The sequence below is a fragment of the Macrobrachium nipponense genome, chromosome 2 (assembly GCF_015104395.2).
Source record: "Macrobrachium nipponense isolate FS-2020 chromosome 2, ASM1510439v2, whole genome shotgun sequence".
Lineage (NCBI taxonomy): Eukaryota > Metazoa > Arthropoda > Malacostraca > Decapoda > Palaemonidae > Macrobrachium > Macrobrachium nipponense.
The window spans coordinates 61,807,711-61,835,211 of NC_087201.1; the positions used below are offsets into that span (position 1 = coordinate 61,807,711).

General features: G+C 34.9%; 1 protein-coding gene across 1 annotated transcript in view; it reads left to right on the forward strand.

The window, feature by feature from the left end:
• Positions 1-27,262, forward strand: part of LOC135220640 (nuclear RNA export factor 1-like) — a 320,030-nt gene extending 292,768 nt beyond the window's left edge. Inside the window, exons 12-16 of the mRNA XM_064257959.1 lie at positions 3,628-3,728; positions 4,428-4,599; positions 9,953-10,120; positions 19,157-19,326; positions 19,968-27,262. Coding sequence (XP_064114029.1) covers positions 3,628-3,728; positions 4,428-4,599; positions 9,953-10,120; positions 19,157-19,326; positions 19,968-20,073 — 717 coding nt within the window. The 3' untranslated portion in view covers positions 20,074-27,262. The remainder of the gene's footprint in view (positions 1-3,627; positions 3,729-4,427; positions 4,600-9,952; positions 10,121-19,156; positions 19,327-19,967) is intronic.
• Positions 27,263-27,501: the final 239 nt, after the last annotated feature.

The window sequence follows — 27,501 nt, forward strand, 5'->3', positions numbered from 1 at the left end:
TCTTTCTTTTTATAGTTATCATAGGTACTCAAAGAATTAAATTGTGTATTAGCCTTTGTTTTGGTAAAGAATAAAGTTCTTATGCATTTTCTGTTAATTGTGTTAAATTTGTTCCTTGTGTTGCTAGCTTACATGTTTTGTGCATTCTAGTTAAAGTTCTGCAGTGTTTTATTCTCATATGAATATTTAGAATTATTTGTTAAAGCACTTTTTAACAAAACATAAGTTAAAATATCAATGACTAAACCTTATTGTTTTTTATGACTTGCCCTTTTGGTAACCTGAATTACGGGGAGTCTGATAGACACGAGACTTTGTTGGCTATGTCCACAAATTCTGAATGATTGTCATTATTTTAAATAGTGAAGCAAAAACATAAAAGTAAGTAGTCTAATGTAGGCTAGCATGCGAGTCTTGGAAATGTTAAATAACTCAAGACTACCATCGTAGGCAGTAGTGCTCCTTGAGTTTGAGCCAGATACGTAGATGTTAGATTTTATAAGGTACAAGGCAATATTTAGGAGACATTGCAATTTTCTTCATCCCAAAAACAAAAATGGAAACCCAGTATTTTATACATTAATTGCAACATGTTTTGATTTCCCTTGGTTGCTTACATATTGCTCTCAGATATAGTATTTTATCCTAATTATGTTAGAAATGTAACACACACACACACACACACAGTAAACAGTAAACCAAAGAAACAAGTTAATAATCTTCCCAGCTCAGCTGTTAAGTCAGTAGGATGCAAGTTAATAATCTTCCCAGCTCAGCTGTTAAGTCAGTAGGACGCAGAACCCTGTCTTCCATGTCCTCTCCTCTCCTCTCTGTATCATCTCACTCAGCGTACTGAACATTGGCTCAAGTACTTTTTTTTTTTTTTTTTTTTTTTTTTACTGTATTGTATGTGATTGTTTTCATGTTTTATCATTATGTTAAATTCATTGTGAAATAACATTTTATTTTTATTATGAGAATTGGTACTGCTTTTACTTACATATTGTAGTAATGATTTTACTGGTTTCCTCTTCTCTCCTCAACAATATCACGGCACTCAATAACTTAAAGTCATTCATTCATTAATTGCAACATGTTTTGATTTCCCTTGGTTGCTTACATATTGCTCTCAGATATAGTATTTTATCCTAATTATGTTAGAAATGTAACACACACACACACACACACACAGTAAACAGTAAACCAAAGAAACAAGTTAATAATCTTCCCAGCTCAGCTGTTAAGTCAGTAGGATGCAAGTTAATAATCTTCCCAGCTCAGCTGTTAAGTCAGTAGGACGCAGAACCCTGTCTTCCATGTCCTCTCCTCTCCTCTCTGTATCATCTCACTCAGCGTTACTGAACATTGGCTTCAAGTACGTTTTTTTTTTTTTTTTTTTTTTTTTTTACTATATTGTATGTGATTGTTTCATGTTTATCATTATGTTAAATTCATTGTGAAATAACATTTTATTTTTATTATGAGAATTGGTACTGCTTTTACTTACATATTGTAGTAATGATTTTACTGGTTTCCTCTTCTCTCCTCAACAATATCACGACACTCAATAACTTAAAGTCATTCATTCATTATTCCTCAAAAATATAAACACTCCATCCCTCTATCTCAATTAAGCTGTACATCACCGTAATGACGAATGATTTTGTTAATTGTTTATGCTAAATTTGACTGTGAAAAGCTTTGTTCTTTCATTTACTGTTTTGTTGAATATGATTAAACTATACCGTCTAACTCGGCGCACCGAACACAGGCGCGATTAAGACTTTTATTGTTTCAGTATAGCATTTGTTTTCATATTTTATGATATTAAATTTACTGTGAAATTCCCTTCTGTATGTGAATTGTTATTGCTTTTACATACATACAGTAATATTTTACCTCTCTTCTCTCCTCAAAATATCAACACTCCCTTGTTCAGTCTCAAGTCAGGTGCGCGTGACATCACATCTTTTATGCTTTATTTTATATTGAAGTGCTTGATTATTTTATTTATTTTGTTGAATATGGTTATCATTAAACTATATATATTTTAAATGAGAAAACAAATTAATACAGTTTTTCTTGTAGGATGCAGTAGGCCATCAAATACAGGTATATAAAAAGCATAATAAGTATAAGAAAGATAATCGGTCAGTTCAAAGTAGTAGTATGAGCATTTGTTCGACAAACAATAAAAAATTTTCCAGAAAATTTCCTTAGAAAACGGAATGTTTGATATAAGAAATGTTCCACAACTAAGGTACCTCTGTGTGTGTGTGTGTGTGTATATATATATATATATATATATATTATATATATATATATATATATATATATATATATATATATATATAGAATATATATATATATATATATATATATATATATAATATATATATATATATATACTATATATATATATATATATATATATATATATATATATATATATATATATCTATATATATCTATATATAATATATAATATATACATACCAACATATACATATACTAAGCAGTCTGGCAATCCAAAATCACAGAATTGGAAAAGTGAGACTTGTGGTAGTCTTTCATATTATGCTTTGTAGATCAATTCTCTCCAGGTTTTCGGCCATCTGGAATGTGCAGGGACATCAGAGAGTGGCAGTTTGATTTATTCCAGGATATTTGGATCCAGGGTTACTGGCCACTTCTTCATCCATCATGACTAACCTCAGACTATGACACTTTTCTAATTATGAACCTGACTTTGATTTCTTGAAGCATGGAGAATAAGCTTGTCTAACAAAGGTAGAAATTGATGTAATTTTTATAAACTGTGATTGGACCACTTGCCAATTGACTTTCCAGTGTCGTGGATCTGGAAAGGAATTTCCTTTCTTGATGTGGTGAGGATAGTGAGTTTTCCTGTAGACTGTACATGGAGAAAAAAGCATTTTATGGGATATTGAGGTATAGAGGAATCGGACACACTAAAGGGAGAATCTCTTCTTAATTTTTTAATAAAACAATTTCCAATCTTTTCTTATTTTTCTTATTAAAACATTTTCCTGATAATGAAAACCTCATGATTATTTGGATTCAAATTATTCTTTGTATGACTGGTATAGATGAGTGAGTGAAATATATAATTTGATTAACCTGAAGTTTGTTTCCATTGTTAATTATTATTGTTGTTGTAGTTTCTGCTTATTGTTAAGCATTTTAAAAACCATTAACCTGAGTCATATGATATTGGAGAATGTTGCTCCAGTGGTGTAGTGGTTTATCTTCTAGTGATAATAGTTGCTGTTGTTCATTGGTCTTTTTTGTTCTGGTTGTCAGTTTTGTTGGAGCACCAAAGTTCTTTTTAAAATTTGTCTGCCAAATAAGTATTAGTAATTTTTTACTGAGAGTGTAGATTTTATAACCATTCTTTTGACAATAACTTGTGACCCATGAGAAGTTAGATGTTTTTGAAATGATATAACACTTATTTAGTAACTGTATTGTCATGAAAATTTCAATTGTTAAAAGGAAATTACCCTTTCTGAGAATGGTACTATGGAAGGCACATTATACAGTGTTGCAGTTTTTAAAAAGTAGTTGTTTAGTAATGTTTTATTAGAAATTTTGTTTATTTTTTAGATATTTGATAGTGAAGATAGGACACCACTTGCTGCTGCATACACAGAAGATGCCACCTTTTCTTTAGCTTGTACATTTCCTGAGTCTGGACCTGGAGCTCGGTAAGAAATTTCATGTCTCTTATGCTAACATAATCTAGAGTGAGTTTGTCATATATATCCTAAGTGATAAATTTCTAATCTGTGATTTTCATGAGGATCTTTGATTTAGTGTTGATTGTGTTGAGTACATTATTAATCTCTACAGTATTTTCTTTATTTTATTCACCTTATTAGCAATATTCATTCTCATGAATTTAATTTAGTTAGTAAGAACACAAAGATTAAGTTGTTCATATACGAAACAAACCTTTGGTCTTAACATTAGGATAATTACTTAGCGCCAGCTGGAAACTGGTAAAGTTTAAAATAATTGTGTACACAAGGGACTATTGGCATCTGTGCTTGGTCACGAGACATGTGGAGCCACCCACATACCCCTCTTTAACTCGCGAGCCCGTACACAATTATTTTAAACTTTACTGGTTTCTAGCTGGCACTAAGTATTTATCCTAAGGTTAAAGACCTCAGGTTTGTTAGTTATGAAAAATACAAATTGGTTAGAAATTTGTCATGTTCTTGCCATATGGACACTGTCTGCAGCTCATACTCTGCAAATATCTTGTAACTTTAGGAATCATTAAAAGAGCCTGTGTATAAGATTAATGATATTTGGAAAATATGCACATTTACTTGTGTATTTTTTTTAGTTGTTTATTCTACTTTGCTTGCACAGTATTTATGGAATATAAAAAAATTCAGGTACACACATGTTTATGTGAATGAGAGTCGAAATCTAAAGAAGAACCTAACCTCAGACAAGCGAATGCAGAATCTTCATAGAGGTCGGAATAACATTGTCGCTCTGCTTTCCAAGCTTCCATTCACTACTCATGATCCCAACTCCTTTACTGTGGATGTTCCTGTTGCAGAGGTAAGTTGGAAATTGGCTTTATTTTGCTCAGTTCTTTCAAAATTTAATTATAAAATTTGTATTCATATTAGGAAGTAAAAATAGGTTAGAAATGCTTTAGTGCAGGGCTTTATAGCCTAAATTCATAACTCATTCCCTTTAACTTATGTTCATTTTTTTAATGAAATATGGCAACCAGATTGTTATTTTTTGGCATTCTTTTCCATCATTGATTTGCTACTATAAATTGGACTTTGTCCAGTAATTTTCAAGTGCTTTATGGTGAACAGTGTTCATTCTTTGTTTTTTCATGCACTTTTTGGTGTGTTCAGTTCTCCTTGTCTTCTTGAAAACATGTCTGCAATGCATATTATTCCTTTTCTTAAGTTCTCCCTTAAATTTAGCAGCAAACTGGCAACTTTTTTTATATATGCTTGTGTGTTGGCAATCAGTGTTATGCTCAAGATAAAACTAAGCCAATTATTTGGGCATTTTCTTCACTGCCCCCTTTCTTCCAACCTCTCTGCTGTGGTGGTTGCAAAAGCAAATTTTGTCTATGATTTCAGTTTGCTGCTGTAAATCTGCCTGTTTGTTATATCAGGAAAACTTTGCAACTATGATGAACAAATTAAATACACATATATCTTTTGCTTCAGAGTTCAAATGAAGAGATGTCTCCAACTTGATTCATTCTCTTCCTTCTAATATTTTTAGGTATTTGTCACAGTCACGATGCAATGTACAGTGTTTTCATTGGAATTAAACAAACCAAGACCCTTCCCATCGACCAAATAGCTCCTGAAAGCCAATATCTTGGAATGAGAAAGATCCTCTACATTAAATTCTTCCTTTCAATTATAGAAAGCTCCTAAGGAGCCTTAAAAGATTGGCATTACATATAACCTTTGCCATGGTAAAAGATAATGCCTCTCCTATTACCAAAGGTATTTTGAACACATCTCAAAGTTCCTAAATGTCAGGTGGATTATTGCTCATGGCCAGAGGATAGGATTTAATTTTTTTTTTTTTTGTCAAAAGGAGATTTTGGTGCTCATCTCCTTGTAGACTTGCCAGACCCCATGTTAAATATATCCCCACTTTTGTTCTGATTGTTCAGTCAGGCACAAGGTTAACATGCCCTGAAAAACAGGCTCAAATGCCTAAATAACTAGCCAGGACCTTTTGCCTTTACAAGTCCAGTTTTCAGTAGATTTGGATTTAAGTTATACCTCATAATTTCAGTAAGCTTGTAGACTGCTTTTGCAACTAGATGATGATCTAATACTGGTTCCTTGTGGAGCCTTTTCCAAGATTCATGGTCTAGTTCCAAATAAGTTTGGAAATATCTGAGAGCCACATGTTTTTCTCCTTCTTGCATGACACTTATGCTGCTTGTTTTGTCAGGCTGGTGATCACATGGATTGAATTAGGATTGCCATACCTGTTTGCCTATGATCATCTCTGTTTTGAGTTTGGAAATTTGTATTCTCATCTGATCATGAAAGCTACTTAATCAGCTTTGTCAATTATCAGCCGTTTTCATAGCTTCTGCTGTGGCCTTTTGCATTCTTAGGTAGTTGCTTATAAAATGTACTTTAACCAAACCTCTGAGTTTTTTGTAAATTATCAAGAGCAAATGGAAAATGCACAAATCATTTGATACATCCACAACAAAAGAAGTTTTGATGCCTCACAGACTTTAGTTCATGGAACATTAGATCCACTATAGATTCACTGTTCCATCTGGAGGATCACATCTGTAGATAGGATTTAAATGCAAGAGGATTTGAATGCAAGCAAAGGAAAAAATTACTGTTTTCATTGTTATACAGGAAGACTGTTATCATATAGAGATATTCAGTATTAAAAACATTATACAAAATTAACTTGTGAAGATTTGCAAATTTTATTATATACTTTCAAACAAACTGTACCATTCAAGTATAAATGGATGATACATAGTATTAATTTGAAGACTCGTTTTAAAATGATTTTGCTGTGCGTTACTCAACATCAAACAAGACTTACTGAACATGTTTTCAGTAATGCTATAGTAAAAGTTGACAGCTTCACCAGTAGGCTTCCAATTCTCCTTAGAAAAGACCACAGGTTATATTCTAGAAATAATGAAAAATAAGAAAAATTAAATAGACATAAGATTAGACATCATCATATACCCACAAGTCAAACGGCAAAGCTCTTAAGCAAATTCTTTGATACACTACTGAACTGGAAAGCCCACATAACCGCTTATATAACCTGTATTAAAACCAAATGCAAAAATGCATTAAATTTGATAAAGAAATTATGAGTTTTTGTAAATCTGAATGGTTTACTTATTAGCCACAGTGACCCATTAGCTTCTTCATCTCTTCACATTTACTATTTCAAGTTGTGAACCCAGGTGAGAAATAAACGAAGACCTCTGGTTGTGTTATGGGATTCAGACCCATTCACAATAGTAAGTAGGAAACTACTAGTGATAGTTGTATCAAAAAATGTTGGGAAATGAAGTTAATACTATAAAAATGTTAGGGAATGAAATTAACCCTCTTACGCCGAAGCGGTAAAAAATAAATTGTCTCCCGTGTGCCGGAGGTGTTTCAGAGTGAGCACAGAAGCGGAAAAAATTTTTTTGTTCAAATATCACAGCGCGCTTAGTTTTCAAGATTAAGAGTTCATTTTTGGCTCCTTTTTTTGTCATTGGCTGAAGTTTACTATGCAACCATCAGAAATGAAAAAAAATTATCATTATCATATATAAATACGTAATGCGATATATGATAGCGCAAAAACGAAATTTCATATATAATTGTATTCAAATCGCGCTGTGCGCAAAACAGTTGAAGGTAACAAGTTACTTTTTTTTCGTTGTAATGTACACTAAATTGCGACCATTTTGGTATATAACACATTGTAAAACGATAAAAGCAACACGGAGAAAATATTATCACAAAATAATGCATGAATTCGTAACGCGCGGACGTAAACAAATATTTTATTCAAAAATTCACCATAAATCTAAATATTGTCCTAGAGACTTCCAATTTCTTTCAAAATGAAGACAAATGATTGAATATTACTATACTGTAAGAGTATTAGCTTACAATTGCAGTTTTTTACCATATCTGACAAATTAAAGTTGACCAAATGTCAAATTTTTATATATATATATTTTTTATATGCAATTATTTCAGAAATAAGAAAAGCTACAACCTTCAAATATTTTTCGTTTTATTCTACATAAAATTGCGCACATTTTCATATATAATACTCTATGAAATGCCTAATATGAAATGGAGCAAATATTCCGAGAATGGTATGTACGCATTTCGGAGATTTGTGGCAGAGAATCCGCGCGCGGAGGGAAGGAAAGATTTTTTTTTAAATTCACCATAAATCTAAATATTTTGCTAGAGACTTCAAATTTGTTTCAAGATGAAGATAAATGACTGAATATTACTAGACTGTAAGAGTTTTAGCTTACAATTGCGTTTTTCGACCATTTCGGTAGAGTCAAAGTTGACCGAACGTGGTTTTTTTGCTATTTATCGTGATTTATATGCAAATATTTCAAAAATGAGAAAAGCTACAACCTTCAATTATGTTTTGTTGTATTCTACATGAAATTGCGCACATTTTCATAAATAAAACTTTATGTAACGGCTAATTTAAAATGGTGCAAACATTACCACAATCGCACGTATGATTTTTTCAGAAGAGTTACCGCGCGGACGTAAAGAAAATTTTATTTTTTTCATAAATTCACCATAAATCGAAATATTGTGCTAGAAACTTCCAATTTGTTGAAAAATGAAGGTGAATGCTTGAATATTACTAGAATATAAGCGTTTTAGCTTACAATTGCGTTTTTTGACCATTTCGGTAGAGTCAAAGTTGAAATTTTGGCAATTATCGTTATTTATATGAAAATATCTCAAAACTGATAAAAGCTACAACCATGGGTTGTTTTTAGTTGTATTGTGCATGAAATTGCGCACATTTCCATATATAAAACTTTATATAACGGCTAATTTTAAAATGGTGCAAACATTACCACAATCGCATGTATGATTTTTTTCGGAAGAGTTACCGCGCGGACGTAAGGAAAAAGTTTTTTCATAAATTCACCATAAATCGAAATATTGTGCTAGAGACTTCCAATTAGTTGCAAAATGAAGGTAAATGATTGAATATTACTAAAATATAAGTTTTAGCTTACAATTGCATTTTTCGACCATTTCAGTAGAGTCAAAGTTGACCGAAGGTTGAAATTTTGGCAATTATCGTTATTTATATGAAAATATCTCAAAACTGATAAAAGCTACAATCATGAGTATTTTATTGTTGTATTCTACATAAAAATGCGCACATTTTCATATATAATACTTCATGTAACGGCTAATTTACAATGGTACAGAAATTATGTCAAAGTGACTAAATAATTTCTGAGATGTGTCACAGATACTTTTTAGTGCGGCAAGAAAGAAATTCGCTCTTGCGCGCCTGCGTAACGATTGTAAACAAAACAACACCTTGATCCGTGAACTCCCAGCATCCCCTAAGGCGCGTGATTCAAAAGTTTTAGGCTGGTAGGCCTATAAGTATTTTTCCGCGAATTTTAAAAAAAACTTGTAAGTCGATGTAAAATACGTCCAAAGTCGATGTAAAATACGTCCAGTCGGCACACAGGAGACAAAAAATGTCGACGTAAAATACGTCCAGTCGGCGTAAGAGGGTTAATACATGTGAATATTCTATTGTGGAAGTTTGCCTGGTTCATTATCTCCAAGGATTTTCTATGAGAATGCATGAGTATTTCAAGTTATAAGTGAAATTCCTTGTGGACCTTCGTTCTTCTCCTGACCTCCCTTTGCCCCTCATTGCTTTGGGAGGCAGTTGTCTGTCCATGGAATGGTTGCCTATGTCTTGAGTTTTTGTCATGTCTTTTTAGCTTTGAGTCATTGTATCTTTTCCTGCCCAAGGTTTGAGTTGGAGTATGCCACTGAAGTTGGGACGTTCTTTTAATTTTAATGTTTTAATTAATTAAGATATTGCTGAGTACACGTTATTAGTTTATATTGTGATGAAACTTTTCATGTGTGAATACTCTTTTCATGTGTGAATACTCCATCTCTGAATATAAGATTGATTAACCCTTGATATTTATACACTGCATAGATATCATTGCCATAACTTGCATACTTTCTTGATAAGCCAAGCACAGCATCAGTTAGTTACGTTTATTTGTGGATGAAGTGTTGTTAATTTATTATGAGTGAATTTTTGTATATATTTCATTGAGAAATTGTTGGATATTTAACCTTAGTGTTTTATTTGTATTACATTACTGTTTTCACTTTTCATTTTGCAGGCAAACCTAATACATGTAACCCTTACTGGTGTATTCCGCCAGCTTTCTGATAGAGCGCCATTGGTTCGTTCCTTTAGCCGCACCTTTATTGTTATTCCGCAAGGCACTGGCTATTGTATTTGCAATGAAAAACTCTTTATTACAACAGCAACTGTGGAACAAATAAAGGTACAATATGTGTTTTTTCTCTTTGTTGGCATTACTTTTCTAGGTAACATTCATTTTATGCACACACTATTTCTTCCCTCATTATTATGCATGTTTTTTTATAGCGTAGTCGCTTGTTTCTCCTTCCAGGAATTACCCTTCCATGGTCTATCAGAGCTCCATGGTGACCAAACTAATATCAAAGAATTTTCTATTAGCTTGTATTATGGCTGGGTATTGTGTCATAATGATAAACACTAACATGTGATGTACTATATAATAGACTCAAAGATATGAGGGCACTTCCCTTATCTTCAGCAAATCTGAACCCAATTTCCTATGTCAAGATTCTTACTAGATTTTCTCATGGTCATCTAATGACAACCCCACATTCTGACCCAATGAAATGTAATGGATGCCAAGTTCCCTTGACTGTCCAAGACTTATTCATTAAATGCCCAGATTGGATTCAGCAGAGGTGCATCTATTTTCAAGATCCAACAATGTCAGGAATGCTCGCTTGAAGGCAGGGATTTCTCACTTAACAAAATTAGCATGTTCCTAAGTAATGTTGTTTTCTTTTTAACCCTTAATCGCCGAGCCAGTATTTCCGAAAGTGTCTCCTGTATGCCGGCGGCGTTCACGAGTGTTCGCCGAAAATGAAACATTTTTTTTTTTTTTTTTTTTTTTTTAAATCACAGCACACTTAATTTTCAAGATTAGGAGTTCATTTTTGGCTCCTTTTTTTGTCATTGCCAGAAGTTTAGTATGCAACCATCAGAAGTGAAAAAAAATATCATTATCATATATAAATATTGGAATATATAACAGTGCAAAAAAAATTTCATATATAATTGTATATAAATCGCACTGTGAGCAAAATGGTTAAAGCTAATGTGTCAATTATTTTTTTGTTGTATTGTACACTAAATTGTGATGATTTTGGTATATAACAAATTGAAAAACGATCAAAGCAACACAGATAAAATATCACAATATGAGGCATGAATTCGTAACTAGCTGACGTAAAAAAGTTGTTTTCAAACATTCACCATAAATCGAAATATTGTCTTAGAGACTTCCCGTTTGTTGCAAAATGAAGTTAATTGATTGCATATTACTATAACTGGTTCACTTAAGGTAGATTCTTGGATGAACCCTGTGCCTACGAGACGTTAGTTTGGCGGCCGCTGATTGGCTGGGAGCTGCCTACCTCTCGGTACCAACCAATCAGTGACCGCCAAACAAACGTCTCGTAAGAATAGGGCTCATCCAAGAATCTACCTTAAGTGAACCAGCTATAGGCCATAAGTGTTGTAGCTTACAATTGCAGTTTTCGACCATTTCGGTCGAGTTTATGTTGACCGAAGGTCGAATTTTTTCTATTTATCATTATTTATATGAAAATATTTCTAAAGTGATAAAAGCTACAACCATGGGTTGATTTTTGTTGTATTCTACGTGAAATTGCACACATTTTCATATAGAAAACTTTATGTAACGGCTAATATAAAAAGGTGCAAACATTACGACAATCGGTTGAAAAAATTTCTGATTTTTTTGGAAGAGTTAGTGCGCGGACGTAAGTAAAAAGTTGTTTTCATAAATTCACCATAAATCGAAATATTGTCCTAGAGGCTTCCAATTTGTTGCAAAATAAAGTTAAATGATTGAATATTACTGGAGTGTAATAGTTGTAGCTTACAATTGCATTTTTTGACAATCTCGGTCAAGTCAAAGTTGACTGAAGGTTGAAATTTTGGCACTTATCGTTATTTATATGAAAGTATTTCAAAACTGATAAAAGCTACAACTATTGGTTGGTTTTTGTTGTATTCTACATGAAATTGCGCACATTTTCATATATAAAACTTTATGTAACGGCTAATATAAAACGGTGCAAACCTTACGACTTTTGGATGAAAAGATTTCTGATTTTTTCGGAAGAGTTAACGCACGGACGTAAGGAAAAAGTTTTTTTCATAAATTGACCATAAATCAAAATATTGTGCTAGAGACTTCCAATTTGTTGCAAAATAAAGGTAAATGATTGAATATTACTACAATGTAATAGTTGTAGCTTACAATTGCATTTTTCTACCATTTCGGTAGAGTCAAAGTTGACCGAAGGTTGAAATGTTGGCTCTCATCGTTATTTATATGAATATTTTTCAAAACTAATAAAAGCTACAACCATGGGTGGTTTTTTGTTGTATTCTACATGAAACTGCGCACATTTTCATATATAAAAGTTTATGTAACGGCTAATATAAAACGATGCAAACATTACAACTTTCGGACGAAAAAAATTCTGGTTTTTTTCGGAAGAGTTTCCGCGCGGACGTAAGGAAGGTTTTTTCAAAAATTCACCATAAATCGAAATATTGTGCTAGAGACTTCCAATTTGTTGCAAAATAAAGGTAAATGATTGAATATTACTAGAATGTAAGATATTTAGCTTACAATTGCGTTTTTCTACCATTTCGGTCGAGTCAAAGTTGACCGAAGGGTGAAATTTTGGTACTTATTATATTTACAAAACTGATAAAAGCTACAACCATGGGTTGGTTTTTGTTATATTCTGCATGAATTGCGCACATTTCCATATATAAAACTTTATGTTACGGCTAACATAAAACTGTGCAAACATTACGACAATCATACGAAAAAATTTCTGATATTATCAGAAGAGTTACTGCGTGGACGTAAGGAAAAAGTTTTTTTTTTTTTTTCATAAATTTACCATAAATCGAAATATTGTGCTAGAGACTTCCAATTTGTTGTAAAATGAAGGTAAATGATTGAATATTACTAGAACATATGAGTTTTAGCTTACAATTACGTTTTTCGACCATTTTGGTAGAGTCAAAGTTGACCGAAGGTTGAAATGTTGGCACTTATCGTTATTTATATGAAAATATTTCATAACTGATAAAAGCTACAACCATGGGTTGTTTTTTGTTGTATTCTACATGAAATTGTGCACATTTTCATATATAAAACTCTATGTAATGGTTAATATGAAATGGTGCAAAAATTATGTCAAAGTGACGAAATAATTTCCGAGATTTCTCGCTGATGCTTTTTAGTGTGAGAAGAAAGAAATTCGCGCTTGCGCACCTGGGTGACGATTGTAAACAAAACAACAGCTTGATCCGTGAACTCCCAGCATCCCTCAAGGTGCGTGATACAAAAGTTTTCAGCTGGTAGGCCTATAACTATTTTTCCACGAATTTAAAAAAAACATTTTTGCATTTACGTTTCATACGTCAATTCGGCACCCAACAGACAATTTTCGTTGACATTTAATACGTCCAATTGGCGTTTAAGGGTTATTAATTTTTTCTAATTCTTCCTTTTCCATTAATTGGATTAGGTTGGTTCCCCCTATTCTGCCTGAAAGGGAAATTTTATTCAGATTCCCTCCTCCTTTTCAATGTGGTTAATCAGGCCAGATAAATTATATTAGGTAATGTTTATTAATATGAATTTTTATAATAAGAATAATATTAATAATATTTACCTGTATAATTTATCTAGTCCCACCCATTCTACCCTACGATCTGCCTATCACAACTGATTTTCAAGGGAAGGTTTTGTAACTGTCAACGACAGTGTTGCCAACTGGCGGACAGAATGGGAGGTAACAGGGTTGCCAATGTGGTAAATTTTTTTGCAGTTTTTGGGGATTTTGGGCTAGGTAAATTATACAGTTAAGTATTATTAATATTAATTTTATTATAAAAATTCCATTTTTAGACTCAGAGGTTTGGTTAAACTAATCTTTTATCCTATCATCCTAATAGTGTATGTTGTCTGTAGCCTCTAATCTAGGATTACTTAAGCTTAAATGTGAGCTAAGATGGATTAAGTAGTAACCTAGATTTAAGACAACCTATTCTGGGCTTAAGCAGCACCCTAATTTACACCAAGGACCCTAAGATTGGATGATAAGTTATAAGGCTACGGATTCGTAAAAAATTTTTCCTTTTATATAGCCTGTGCACTTCAGCGGGATTTAAATAATCCAGGACTAGGCAGTACCTTGTATTAAGTGGTAACCTTTTATGAAACATCCCATTATGGAACTAAGCGTTAGCTTACACAAGTAACTTAACACAGTACAATAATTTGTGGGAGATGAGATGGTACCGGGGGTTGGGGGGGGGGGTTCTATTGCCAGACACCTGGTAATTGTTGCTATTTTTTTTTCTACTAATGAGCACTGGGGACCTATTCATGTTTCAGGGCTTACTTAATATATATATATGTGTAGTGTTTTAATGAGCTTAGTCCTGCTGGGTTTCTACAGTTTTCAGTATTACAAGTGCGTGCAGGAATACACCTCAGACATTTGTGCTGCTTTTACAAGATACAGTCGTGCACTTGGACATGCAACCACATGTCATCAATTCAATGCATGCATCAGGGATTGAAGGGGGGACAGTTGTGCACTTGGACATGCAACCACATGTCACCAATTCAATGCAAGCATCAGGGATTGAAGGGGGTTGTTGACCAAACCACCTGTAACCAACCATCATCAATCTCTTGCCAGCCACTTGTGGCTGATGATAGTCCAACACTCTGCACTCCCACATTGGATTGCAGCCATGCCTTGCCTTAGAAATTGGCACATGCCAAATGGAGCTGTACCGCAGCCTTGTTTGGTGGCAGTTTTTCGTTTTTTGTCTGTACTTTCTCAAACATGTCATGCCATACTTGATTGACACCACCAAACAGACATGGGACACTGTACAGCATGTGCACACATTCCTCTACTGGTGCAACACCACCATCTTGACCAACTCCACCAAACACCTCTGAATTCTGCTCAAACACTTTCCAGCACTTCTTTCCACACCTACGAAAGAATGATGTTGAATCGCAGGCTGTCAGTTCATGAAATCCCAATATGTTTACTTCAATTTGCAGCGGGAGTTTTTCAGTAATGATATGGATAGGATAGCTTTTCATTTGGCGAGCTGTCCCATTTCTCATCCCAAATGTCAATCTTTTACTCTACCCAAAAAGTTTTTCTATTCGGATTTTCTCTGTCGCCGGTACTGTCAACACCTGTTTTCAGTACCTCCGCTTTTGGATTTCGTTAACTTCTCATTGTCACATAAGTATCTTGATTGTATTTTGGCTTTTGACTTTGGATCTGTGGCTAGGCACACGCTTTTGTGGACTGTTTTGATTTTGGCTCTGATATTTCCTGTAACTAAGATGTCTGATTCTAGTTCTGCTAGTGTCAGAGTATGTTGTATGGATGAGTGTAAGGTGAGGCTACCGAAGGCTTCGGTAGATCCCCACACTGTATGCACGAGTTGTAGGGGACATATGTGTTTGATAAATGACGGATGTAAGGAGTGTGAAAGTTTGTCTGATTCAGGTTGGAAGATGTATGATTCTTATGTACGCAAGTTAGAGCGTGACAGAATCAGGAGGTCTTCCTCCAGGAGTGTATCAGGCAGTAGACGTCAGGGCAGTAATATTTCTCCTGCTAACCCTCCAGTAGACTTTGTTTCTCCTAACCCTGTGGTGTTCCCTTCAGGCCCTGAGATTGTGTCTGTGGAGGGTAATGCCCTTTCTGTGATTTTGGATTCTCTCCATAATCTAGAATCCAAAGTGCTCAGCTTGGAGACTAGTGCAGTGAAGTGCAGTGATAGTGCCCCTAGTGTTGTGGAGGGGGTGTCTGATTGGCCCCATAATGCCTCTAGGCCTGGACCTCTGTCGAACTCCCAGGAATCAGGGAGTGGGCATGTCGAAAGCCGAAGGAGGGTTACGGGGGCTCCCCACCGATCTGGCGTCCCTTCGGCAGGACCTGTTGACGCTTCCCAGGCTGCCAAGGAGCGTGCTCGTGCACGTCTCCTGAAGGATTGCTTCTCGTCCTCCGAAGCGTCCTCCCCGCGCAAGGGGTGGAGCTCTCGGAAGGACTCGGCCCTTGAAGAGAAGCTTCAGAGAGGAGGACGCTTCATGTCCTTTTTTTCCGGATGTTTTGCGGTCTTCTCCGGATTTTGACGCGTTTCCACCGCAGAAGAGGACCAGGCGTCATCCGAGGATGACGCTGTTGAGCGCCCCAGTCGCTCCAGGGAGAGAGCTGTTCCTGTGAGAAGGAAGAAGGCGTCCCCTCGCCCCTCGTCTTCCCACGGGATCAGCCCTTCCCCTAAGAAGGAGTCTTCTCCTACCAGGAGGATGCTCCTTTCGATGCAGCAACAGTTAGCTTCGTTGCTGGCAGAGAGAGAGGCAGAGCCGCGTTGTCGTAGGAAGGATGCCAGACTGCCTATCAAGAGGTCCAGGCAGTCCCCCTCTCCCTCTCCTCGCTCGTCTCTTTCACCTGTTTCGTCGCCCTCTAGATTTCGTTTGGCACCCCAGCGTTTGTCTAGAGGGCGCGATGAACGTCTTCCCAAACTCTCGTCGTTCGAGAGGGAGGAAGACCTTCAAGCTCATCATAGCAGGGATCGTCTTTCTTCTCGCCAAGACGCTCCTCTCACGTCCCTCCGTGATGCTCGGACTGCTGCGAGGCAGGACACTCCTCAAGCTGGTAAGCTTGACGCTTCACAAGCTCCTTCGTCTTGTCAAAGGGATCGTCGGGACGCTCGTCAGGACGCCTGTCGTTACGCTCGTCGGACTTCTCGGCAGGACGCCCAGCTGGGCGCTTTTCAGGACACTCGTATGGACGCTCGTCGGGACTCTTCTCTGGACGCTCGCCGACACCTGGACGCTCACCGACTTCAAGACGCTAGTCAAGACGCTCTTCAAGACGTTCTATCCGCAGTTTTGCCGGACGCATCGGAGGCTGTTGTGAAAGACGTCCAGCCTTGTGCGGAGAGTTCTGCTTCGAAACGCAGATCCCTTTTGAGAGTGGGGCCTAAAGGTCTTAGACCTCTCCATTCTGTGGACCTGTCAGTTGCTCCTGTAGAAGAAAGAGAAGTCAGCAGTTCTACGGAGGCAGTAGACGAAGAGCAGCCTTCAACATCGTCTTCATCGGATTACCAGGTCTTGGCCCGTCTTCTTCGTTCTTCGTTTGGAGACTAAGTTTCAACCCTCGGCCCCTCGCTCTCCTCCTTCACAGTTCTCCTCGTCCAAATCCAGTAAATCGCCAGGATTTGTAAAGATGAAGACTTCCCTTTCAACCAAGAGAGCATTCAAGAAGGTCCATGACTGGATGGACTCGAGAAAGGCTCAAGGAAAGGCTTCTTTTGCCCTGCCTCTGTCGAGACTCAATGGCAAAGCAGGGATGTGGTATGAGACAGGAGAGGACGTTGGGTTGAGGGTTCCTTCCTGTGCCCAAGGCGACTTTGCCAGCCTGGTTGACGCTCCGAGGAGGTCTCTGCTTTCATCGGCGAAGGTGTCGTGGACGCCTTCTGAGTTGGACCACCATCTAAAGGGACTGTTTCGGACGATGGAAGTTTTTAACTTCTTGGACTGGTGTTTGGGAGTCCTAGATGTTCAGTCACGGAGTCCGGACTCGATTAGTCTGGGGGAGCTGTCCAGCAAGCTAGAGTGTATGGACAAGGCCGTCAGGGATGGTTCGGAGGAGTTGGCTTCGCACTTTTTTACAGGGCTCTTGAAAAAGAGAGCTTTGTACTGCAATGTTACTGCGAAGTCTGTTTCTCCCTCTCAGAGGGCAGAGTTGCTGTTCGCCCCTCTTTCAAGCCATCTCTTCCCCCAGTCAATGATCAAAGATCTAGCTGTCAGCCTGCAGGAGAAGGCTACATAAGACCTTCTGGTCCAGTCTTCCAGACGTCCGGCAGTCCCTTCGACTTCTACGCTGGGTCAAGCTTCTAAGAAGCATAAGCCCTTTCGAGGGGGAGCTTCCTCGAGATCGTCTCCTCGAGGAAGAGGTCTTCCTAGAGGCAGAGCCCCTTCCAAGACCTGGGGTAAAAAGTGAGACGTCAGTCCTTCAGACACCAGTCGGAGCCAGGCTTTGTTTATTTGCAAGAGCCTGGAGAGAGAGAGAGAGAGAGAGAGAGAGAGAGAGAGAGAGAGAGAGAGAGAGAGAGAGAGAGAGAGAGAGAGAGAGAGAGAGAGAGAGAGAGGCAGACAACTGGTCCCTCGATGTCATCGAGCGAGGATACAAGATCCCTTTCCTCAATGTGATGATATGCCTTATTGTGAATGATTGTTGTCCAACTCAAACCAAAATTATGAACTATGGCAGCCATATTTTCATTGCTTAGTATCGCATTATCATAGCCACCTTATTTTCCATCTTTGTAGCATGATGGTTAGCAGTACTAGTACTTTCAGTAAGAACTTCTGTGGAGCCACAGGGACAAATATTAAAATGACAAGTTCATTGTAAACGAAACATTACAAATATCATGTGTGCAAGCCACATTTTATTGCACTGATGAGAACCAGTGCTGCCATGTGGCCAAACGCTGGAATTATTACAACCAAACATCATGCAAATAAGATCTTTTTGGTATTTTCAAGTTTTTAAATAATTTTATACAATGCATAATTTTATATATTTTTTGTTATTTGGTATTTAGTTATTGATTTTTATGAAGGCTTATAGTTGCAAAAAGTATGCCTTTTTATTTTGTCTTTATTTTTAACAAAAATGCCATAAAGTAAAAAATGTAGACAAACAAAACCATGTGACAGTAGGCATTACTGTAGTTTGATTTCAGACAAGAACTTCCCTAACAAAGAATGTTGTAGACATGTCATTTGTCCCAGGGATATGTATGGGCAGGTGCGGTGAAAATGCCACCAATATGTATCCTGAATATTTGAAAGTTGGGCAGTATTTGTATATGCCATCTTTATTTTTTCACCCTTTACTTGGATATGTGCATATATGTATATGATGTTTTTGTGGTAAAGTATTATATGGATTTGAATGACTTAATTTTATTATTGTCATAATACATTAATGTGTTTTGTTATAGTTCTCATGTTTTTCATGTCCTTTTGAAATTAATAATTGTATTTTAGTGGTCATTGATTATTGGAGTACTATTCTTTAAAGATAGAATTTGTGTTTGTGTATGACATGACTATGCACCTTCATTTCTTAATTAGTAGCTTTTTTATTTCCAGAAGTCATTTAAAAATCCTGTCCCAGAAACTTCAGAGAATGATCTTACAACATCACAGGGAGGTGTGGCATCCCCATCACTTGCAACTGAACCCCAGCTGTCACCTGCGCAATTGTCTTCAGTTGCTAAGTTTTGTGAAGCTTCTGGAATGCTTCCTGAGTATTCTAGAATGTAAGTATGCATACACACACACTATCTCTCTCTCTCTCTCTCTCTCTCTCTCTCTCTCTCTCTCTCTCTCTCTCTCTCTCTCTCTCTCTCTCTCTCTCTCAGTATTATTTAATGTGTACTCCCACCAAGAGATGGGTATAGCTGGATTGTACAAAACTTTTTGAAATATTGAGGTATAATTGAGGCGTTCACAATATTAAGGGTCCCCAGAGCTCCAAGTCTTTTTTTTTTTTTCTCTCGCTCTCTCTCTCTAAAAATATCCTACTTTACCCATGGAAAAGCGTACTTGCATATGTACATAGACTCCAAAGTGGTCGAAAATCCAATTATCTAACAAGGGTGGTGATATGCATGTTTGAAAATGCCTATTTAGAAATGCATTTTCTCACAATTTTTTTTCCTAATCAATCCCTGGAGACCCTTAATATTGTGAATGCCTCAGTTGTCATTTAAAGTAAATAAGTGAACAGGTTAAGCTTTCAGAAATACGGTAGAATATGTACAGTGTTACAACAGTATGGTAAATATGTAAAGTATTTGTACATGAACTTGATAGTAGGTTTATGATTTCAGTGACAAGTTAAAATATGTAATAATTTATACCATAACTAGTTGTGATCTTAAAAGAGATTGTTTTACAGGTGCTTGGAGCAAAATAACTGGGACTTTAACAAAGCAGGAGAATTATTCACCCAGTTAAAAGCAGAAAACAAGATTCCTCCAGAATACTTTTCTCAGTCCCCATAGTAATTAGTATTGTAAATGAGATTTCTGCTTGCAATTTCTAAGTTATTGAATCATCAGTTATAATTTTTTGTTTATTTGTATATTTGCATTCCTCATGGTTTTTTCCCCTGTAAATTTTGAACGAATTGTAACTTGCAAATAGTTTGTTAGTTATGGACTAAAATATGTACTATTTATTTGAAATTGTATTTGGTGAGCTGTGATCTTTTATGTCAGTGATATAAATTGATTATTATTTCTTTTATATTTTCTAAAAGGGGGTCAGTATCACATTTATAATATATGTGCAGAGTACTAAGGTTGTATAGAGAAATAAAGATTTAATGAAAACTGGAATATATTCCTTTGTTTATGTTATTGCCACTGTTTTAATGGTATTCAGTGTATTTTCACGGTTTGGTGTGGTTAAAAATCAGCCAGCCAATTAAATTTATGTCATAAACAATAGGAGCTAGTAGAGTTTGTTGCCTCCCCTGTAGTGGTTATATAGATGAGCATTGTATAATTTTACTTATTTTATAGTTGAAATATGCTTTGATGTCAGTTTGCATGTAAATATAGTCTTTCTGTGTAATTTCAGACAGAGCTATCCAGGGAATATGGCCTTCTTGGATGTTGTGTTAGAAGACTATAGATAATAAGAAAACCTGTAGTTTCATTCATTGGAGAAAATTATTCCAATGGCCCGGGGCAAGTTGTACAAAACTACAACACACTTAATGCTCAGTGGAGGGATTCATTTATTCTTGTGAAAGTTGTTACAAAATATTAACCGTATACAGTCTAAGTGGGCTTCTGGATATTATTGAAAAGCTATTCAGAACTTAGGTCTTGAGTTGCTTTTTTTTCTTTTTCAATTTGATGTTCATTATAGTTAGTAAAGTTAAACCTTGATTTTATGCTACATATTCATGAGTAGTTATTTAAGGAAATAATTTTTCATTTCTAGTATGGTATCACAACTTTTTCATAATGAATTTTATTCAATTTCACGATACAAAGCTGAAAGCATACATCATTTCAAACACGAGGAGACGTGGTTGCTCTCCATTTCCTCCCTTTTTAAGCAGAATGTTCTCTTAATCCTTAGATTTTCATAGGTCTTGCTGAATGATTTGTTACACATACAAGGGGTGAAAATTTGAGCAAGATAACATTTTAGACATTGTACAGTTCCTTAACTGAGTAAAAGGAATGCTGTGTAGGACCTTTAGTACCATTTAAAGTTTGCCACTTTAGGTGGCAATGATTGAATATGGTACCTCCCTACAAGGTTCTCAAATTTAAATAAATGTACATATAAGTTGATTATTCATGTAAGTAAAAAGTGTACAAAAATGAGTCGAGTAAAATTTAATAAAATTGAAATTAAGATAATTATAATAATATAGTAGTTAATAAATATGTATACTTCACAGTAAGGTCATAACTAGACACCTTACTTAATGGTAAAGTTTTTTACAAACTTAACCCTTAGTCATTTGCCAGTGTTTAGTCATGTTATTAATAAAATCTGAACTGTGGCCTCGTTTGGATTGGAGTAGCTGGAACTTTTCATCATGTTTTACATTTATATTCATGTATAGTCTTACTGATCTCATCTGTATGTGTTTACTTAAGACATATGTGCTACAGAATGCAAGCTAAACAGAAATAGAGGTATTTCTTGTTTGTTGATGTTTCACAGATTCTTCATACTTGGTTGCATTCATAGTGACATTTTTTATCTTGTATACTGTATTGGTGTAAAAAGGCAAATTTTTGATTTGATAATGTTCTTTTGAGTAGGGTTAGTTGACACGCTTCACAGTACAAAAGATGTGTCTTTACTTGTCATTTCAAAGAATATCATGAAATGGTTGATTGGAAAAAATTAAATCCTGTTTTATTTAGTATTGGCCATGTGTTCTACTACAATGCTTGCCAGCATACTGATTTCAAATGTACTTAAAAATAATTAAATATTCTGTTCTAGAGGGTTATATTAATTTTACCAGTACTATATTGGTGAAATGTTCATATGGACGATGGGTATAGTAATTGTTTAATTTTTCCAGGTTTCTAGAAATAAATTTAAGTTGCAGATGGCTTTAGATGGAAAGGTGATACAGGAGATTTTGATTAATTTTATTGTTCCATGATTCATTAATGCATTGTTGATTATGGAATCTTGTAAGCAGTGTTTATTTCTGTTTATGGATGTTAGATCTTGAATGAAGTTGATGTAATCATTTTTGTTATTTTATGTACTTTGTACATCACCATTTTCACTGTTCTTTCCAAAAATATTTACATCTATCTCATATTACTTATGAAAGTGGGTATATTTGCATTTTATCATTGTGAGACAAAAGTAGCAAGCAATAAGTGTTTCTCTTGCAGAAGTTGCAATATGACTGTAAATGTTTTCAAGTCAATTGAATATGAATAAAGATTGTCTTCCTTTTCGGTTTTAAATGGATGACTTTTGTAAAAGAATGTCCTCAACAGGCAGGCTTCATTAGAAATTTTGATCCCTTTTTCTCATTGATAACTGTACAAAATATGAATAACCACAGTCCAGAATTTAAATGATAAGTTCTCAGAGACTTTATGCCACGTACAACTGAGGTTATGAAGAGGTTTACTATCAGAGTATATGTATAAAGGAAGATTTTTCCTTGTTTTGCATTTTTGCTGTATAAAATGAAAGGAACTGAAGGAGATCTTTAATAGAAAATAACTGTCTAGTCAGAATAACAAAAACTAAAGTGCTGAAAGCAAAATAGTGTTAACTATTGTGTATAAAGAAAATTAAAATAGTGTTGAAAATGTATAACTGAGGTAAAGATATTAGAACCTGAAAGGAAAACAAATATCAGTAAGCAAAGTTTGCCAATGGTATATGTACTATGAATGAAGGCAATATGCACACACACAAACCTTTTTTTCATGCATTTTGTAATTGATTTCATCATGAGTGTTACTTCTGATCAAAGGTGGTAGACCACTTGTCAGGTTAAAGTTATATGAGGGGAAGGGGTGGTTGAAAAATAAGCGAGACTTCCCTAGTAGAGCTCTTGTGTAACACTTTATTTTTTTTTTTTACACTTATATGGTCTGTGACATTCATGTGCAGTGATTGTCTACAATTAACCTTGTTTATCATTCTGCTTCATTTTTGGTTTTCATTTCCAATAAATTTTACCTGTTTTCATTTTTTATGTTTGTTTTGACTTCTATTTTTAGTTTGTGAATGGTTTCAAGTATGTTTTTTGCAGTGGCTGTGCAAATAATTATTTGTAAGTTTATTATATCCTTCTTAATCTTTTCTCCCATTAAAACCATTTGCATGAAGTTGGTGGTGTGGGTAAGGAACCTAATATTTTGTGTATTAACATAATACACTGGCAACTGTTATGCAATCACTTATTACTGATCCAAATACGGCTTGTTCCATCTGATATCAGGCTGCCTCTTTACAGGTTTAATCTTGTATTATGTCTGAGTCTTTGTTGTATGTGTGTGTGCATTTTTTTCTGGTGTTCTGTAATAGCCTTTTCAGAAGCATGATTACTTGATATTCCAATACTATATATTTATAAGCTGGAAGTGTTTTCAGTTAACACTTGTTCTTTAGGGCTCCCCGTGTGTTGCGCCTTTAGATGAATGGAATCCTGTCAAACTGGTAGTAATTGTTTTCTATTAGACTACTTTAATATCTGATTCTGGTACAAGCTATAATATCCCTAAAATTGCAGCTGCAAATAATTTTGGTGGGGAACTGTGAAACAGTTATCCCATCATATTATGGTATATGTAATCTTTAATCTTGATAACCATTTTGGACAAGGACTAGGTCATTTACTCAAGACATCAGTTTCATGTTACGTACTTATATTATTATTCTTATTAATAGGGCTTAGTTTTTCCAGTCATGAATCTTAATTGTATTGTTCTTGTCCTATGTTTAAAATAAACCATTTGGTAACTGGGTCCCTAATCTCCCACATGCATAAATAGATTTTGTAATCCTTCCACAGATTGAGGTTAGTTGTCTCCAGCTCATGATTCAACCTTATAGGTTCCTATCTTTTAGTGCATAGTCTCTTAGGAACCACTTGTTCCAAACACAGCAGAGAAATTACCAGAGGAAGTACAAAGTATTTACACAGTGTTTTGTATCTTAAGATGTGGAATGCATAATAACTATGAAAAGGAGTATGAAAGATTGAAAGAAACACACTCCTTTCTCCCCCACCTTAATCCAAGGGAAGAAATCTTAGAGAATACCAATTTTTTTTTTATAGTAGAAGAATGTGATGTTGATAGCATATTTGCAACTCTTAAGAATACTTTCTTAATCAGTGTTCAGGACTTTAAACTTTTCCAATTCTTTATGCTTATTTTGTTTCTCACGTTTTTGTAAAATGTGTGATGATGGTGATTCTTCTATGTGTGTATCTCATTGATGGAATTCAATTCAGAAGTTCTCCAGTATACTTCAAAAATGCCCAGAACAATCTATTGCTTTTGGTGTGCCATGACAGTTTTCCTATTTGCCTTGTTTTGTATAAAAACTCAACACCAGCCAACCTATACATAATCCAAGTCGTGACCTCAGTAACACTGGATTATAAATTTGCAATGTGAGACATTAGTTATCTTCATAACTTGTATGAACACGAACTTTCTTACAGTTCATGTCTATGCAAACCTATTGTTTTAGCTAGAGTACACTTCTGGTTAAACAGCTTAATACTTATGGTAAATCTAGAGTACACTTTTCATTCCCTGGCTTGCATCTCACTGGTTTAGGACAGAGGAGAGGTGAGTGTTGTAATACAATATTATCTACCACCTTTGACCATGTGAATAGCATCAGGAAAACTTTGCATAAAACTTTATTTTAGTGTGCAGTGAGCCATTCAGTTATTGTCACATTTAGTTATGTGAATGACAATGAAAGTTTTAACTTAGTTGACATTTGATATTATATGAACAGGGCTAAGCTATAAGGAGCTACTTATATATTTTTTTCCCCTAACAACAGGTTGTAATTTATTTGCAATCATTGTGGCTTTTGTCTTAGACACCACCTAAAATAAGGTTATATTATTCACAGTTAGATATGTAATTATGTTGGATGGATTTAACTGCATGTAATGATCAGAGAGCCATTACCTAGGCTGTCAATTTTCATTTTGATCAATGACATAACTCATTTTAATTTTTTACAACTGTTTTGAAGCTCTGCCAGCAATAGCAGCAACAAGTCATCAAAATGCATAACATATTCTTACACATTTTTTTCTTTTCTTTTTTCTTGTTAATATGAGATGTAGTATGTGTTATCATATGTTCACATGATAAAGCAGTATCCATGAAAGTTATTAAAAGGAATTGTTTTTAATTTAAGCATATCTGCAGAAAGGTGTTTGGAGTTGTATATGGTCAATTAATTGATGAATTTGAGTTTGTTGTTTTACACACACACAGCTTCTCTCTAGGTGTCCATGACCACAAAAGGAAATGTTTTCAGTGAGACTGGTATGAGAATTTTGTTTATATTGTATCTTTTGTGTACACTATATTTTCATATTTTTATACTTAAGATGAAGAGGCTTAGGTATGGAATCACTCATTTTTTTCCTTCCACTGGTTACAGTGATTTTTTTCAGTTTCTTTAAATTGGTGAATAAACACACATTGATTTATATATGCATCACCTTTCATTTATGAGTGTACTTAAAATATCTCAAATCCTTCAGATATTTAGTTGAGAAAGTTGAGATTTTACTAGTGTAAAAATGTTTCGTAAGGCCAGTGTAACATTTTATTGTCCACTGTACTTATGGTTGTTTATTAACTGTATTTTTTATTCAGTTTTCTGTGAAGAAATTGAAAGTGCCATCTCCTATCGGCCATGTTTCTTCAGAGTACTAATTTCAATTGGTTTTTGCTCATTGCAGGTGTTCAGTATTATTTGACAATTTACATATTGATTTTTTTTATTAAAAAAGAAAAGAAAAGGCATTTAAGATTGGCTTTTACATAGGTGATGATGATGATGATGCCAAATTCTCTGTTTCTTTGCATTTGTTCTCTATATTCTTCCATATATTGTGAATAAAAAAGGAAGGTGAAGGTAGTGCACAGAGGTTGTGCATTACTCACTTCCTAGGAATCAAGATTAATGAAAAGATTTCAATCATGTTTCCCTCACACTATACTGACCATGATTAGTATTGTAAAGAATTGATTTGGGAGGAAAGTAAACTAATTTTTCCTATTGTAGAAATTGAAAATAGGGATTTAAGTCATTTTTACAGTAAGCCATTTTCATGCTTGTCTTGTGATAATTGGTTTTCTTCCTTAGTTATTAATATGCTGAATCTCATGCATATGGAATTTTGCTGAGTATCATGTATATTGAATTTTAATGTTTGTTGTCACAGTAATTATAACTTTACACATTGTGCTAAAATCCTCTAGATTTTTTTTTTTTTTTTTTTTTTTTTTTTTTTTTTTTTTTGCAGGGGAGGGATGAGAAATGAATACTAATGGAAATGACTTGCTTTACAAGGAAAAGTAAAGTCTGCTGTCAGATTACATCAGCAATGTAGAATGTGTTTACACACTGCATTGCTGTCTAGTAATGTATATCCAGATACTATTCTTTAAGTGATATGGTTCTAGCAAGTAAGAGAAGATTGAAGGTAATGTCATTTTTAGTTCTAATTATCAATTATCACCATATAATGTAGGTTAAAATGGAAACAGTGAATGATCTTTAGCCAGCGTAGTGAGTTAAACAATTATTTCCATTTCTGATGTGTGCTGGGTCATTAGAAGGATTGTTTATCTCTAATGCACATACTACTGCAAATGTTTTATTAGGACATTGTGTTTCTAGTTCCAAGTGTTTATTTGTGTATTGATCAAAACATGTTTATACAGTGTGATATTTTGTGGGGATTATGGGAATAAGCTATTAACAAGTGATGAAAATTTTTACCATGTTACTAGGAATGGCCAAACATTCACTAAACAAGCTTGTTCACCACATTGATTTGTTGGTCTAGATGACCTGTACATAGTTTTTTCATTTTCAAAAAGGCATTGTATTTCAGTAGCATAGATTGGAAAAGCAATTGAAACGTATTTTTTCAGATATATTTGTAATTCTGTAAATAAATCCATTTTTATAGTAAGTTGTTTTGTTCATTATCAATGCTGCAGATATTTATCCCAAAATCCCTATCAAGTGACGGTAAAAGGAAAGTGCCATGTTGGTTAAAGGAGCTGTGAGAACTAATTGGTCAAAAGCATGGAATTAGCTTCAGTAATCACAAAAATCTTGCATTCTCCATTGTGCTGGTATATCAGAGAATTAAAACAGATATATAGTCCTGTCAGCAAAATTATAAAGGAAAGTGATAAAAAAGA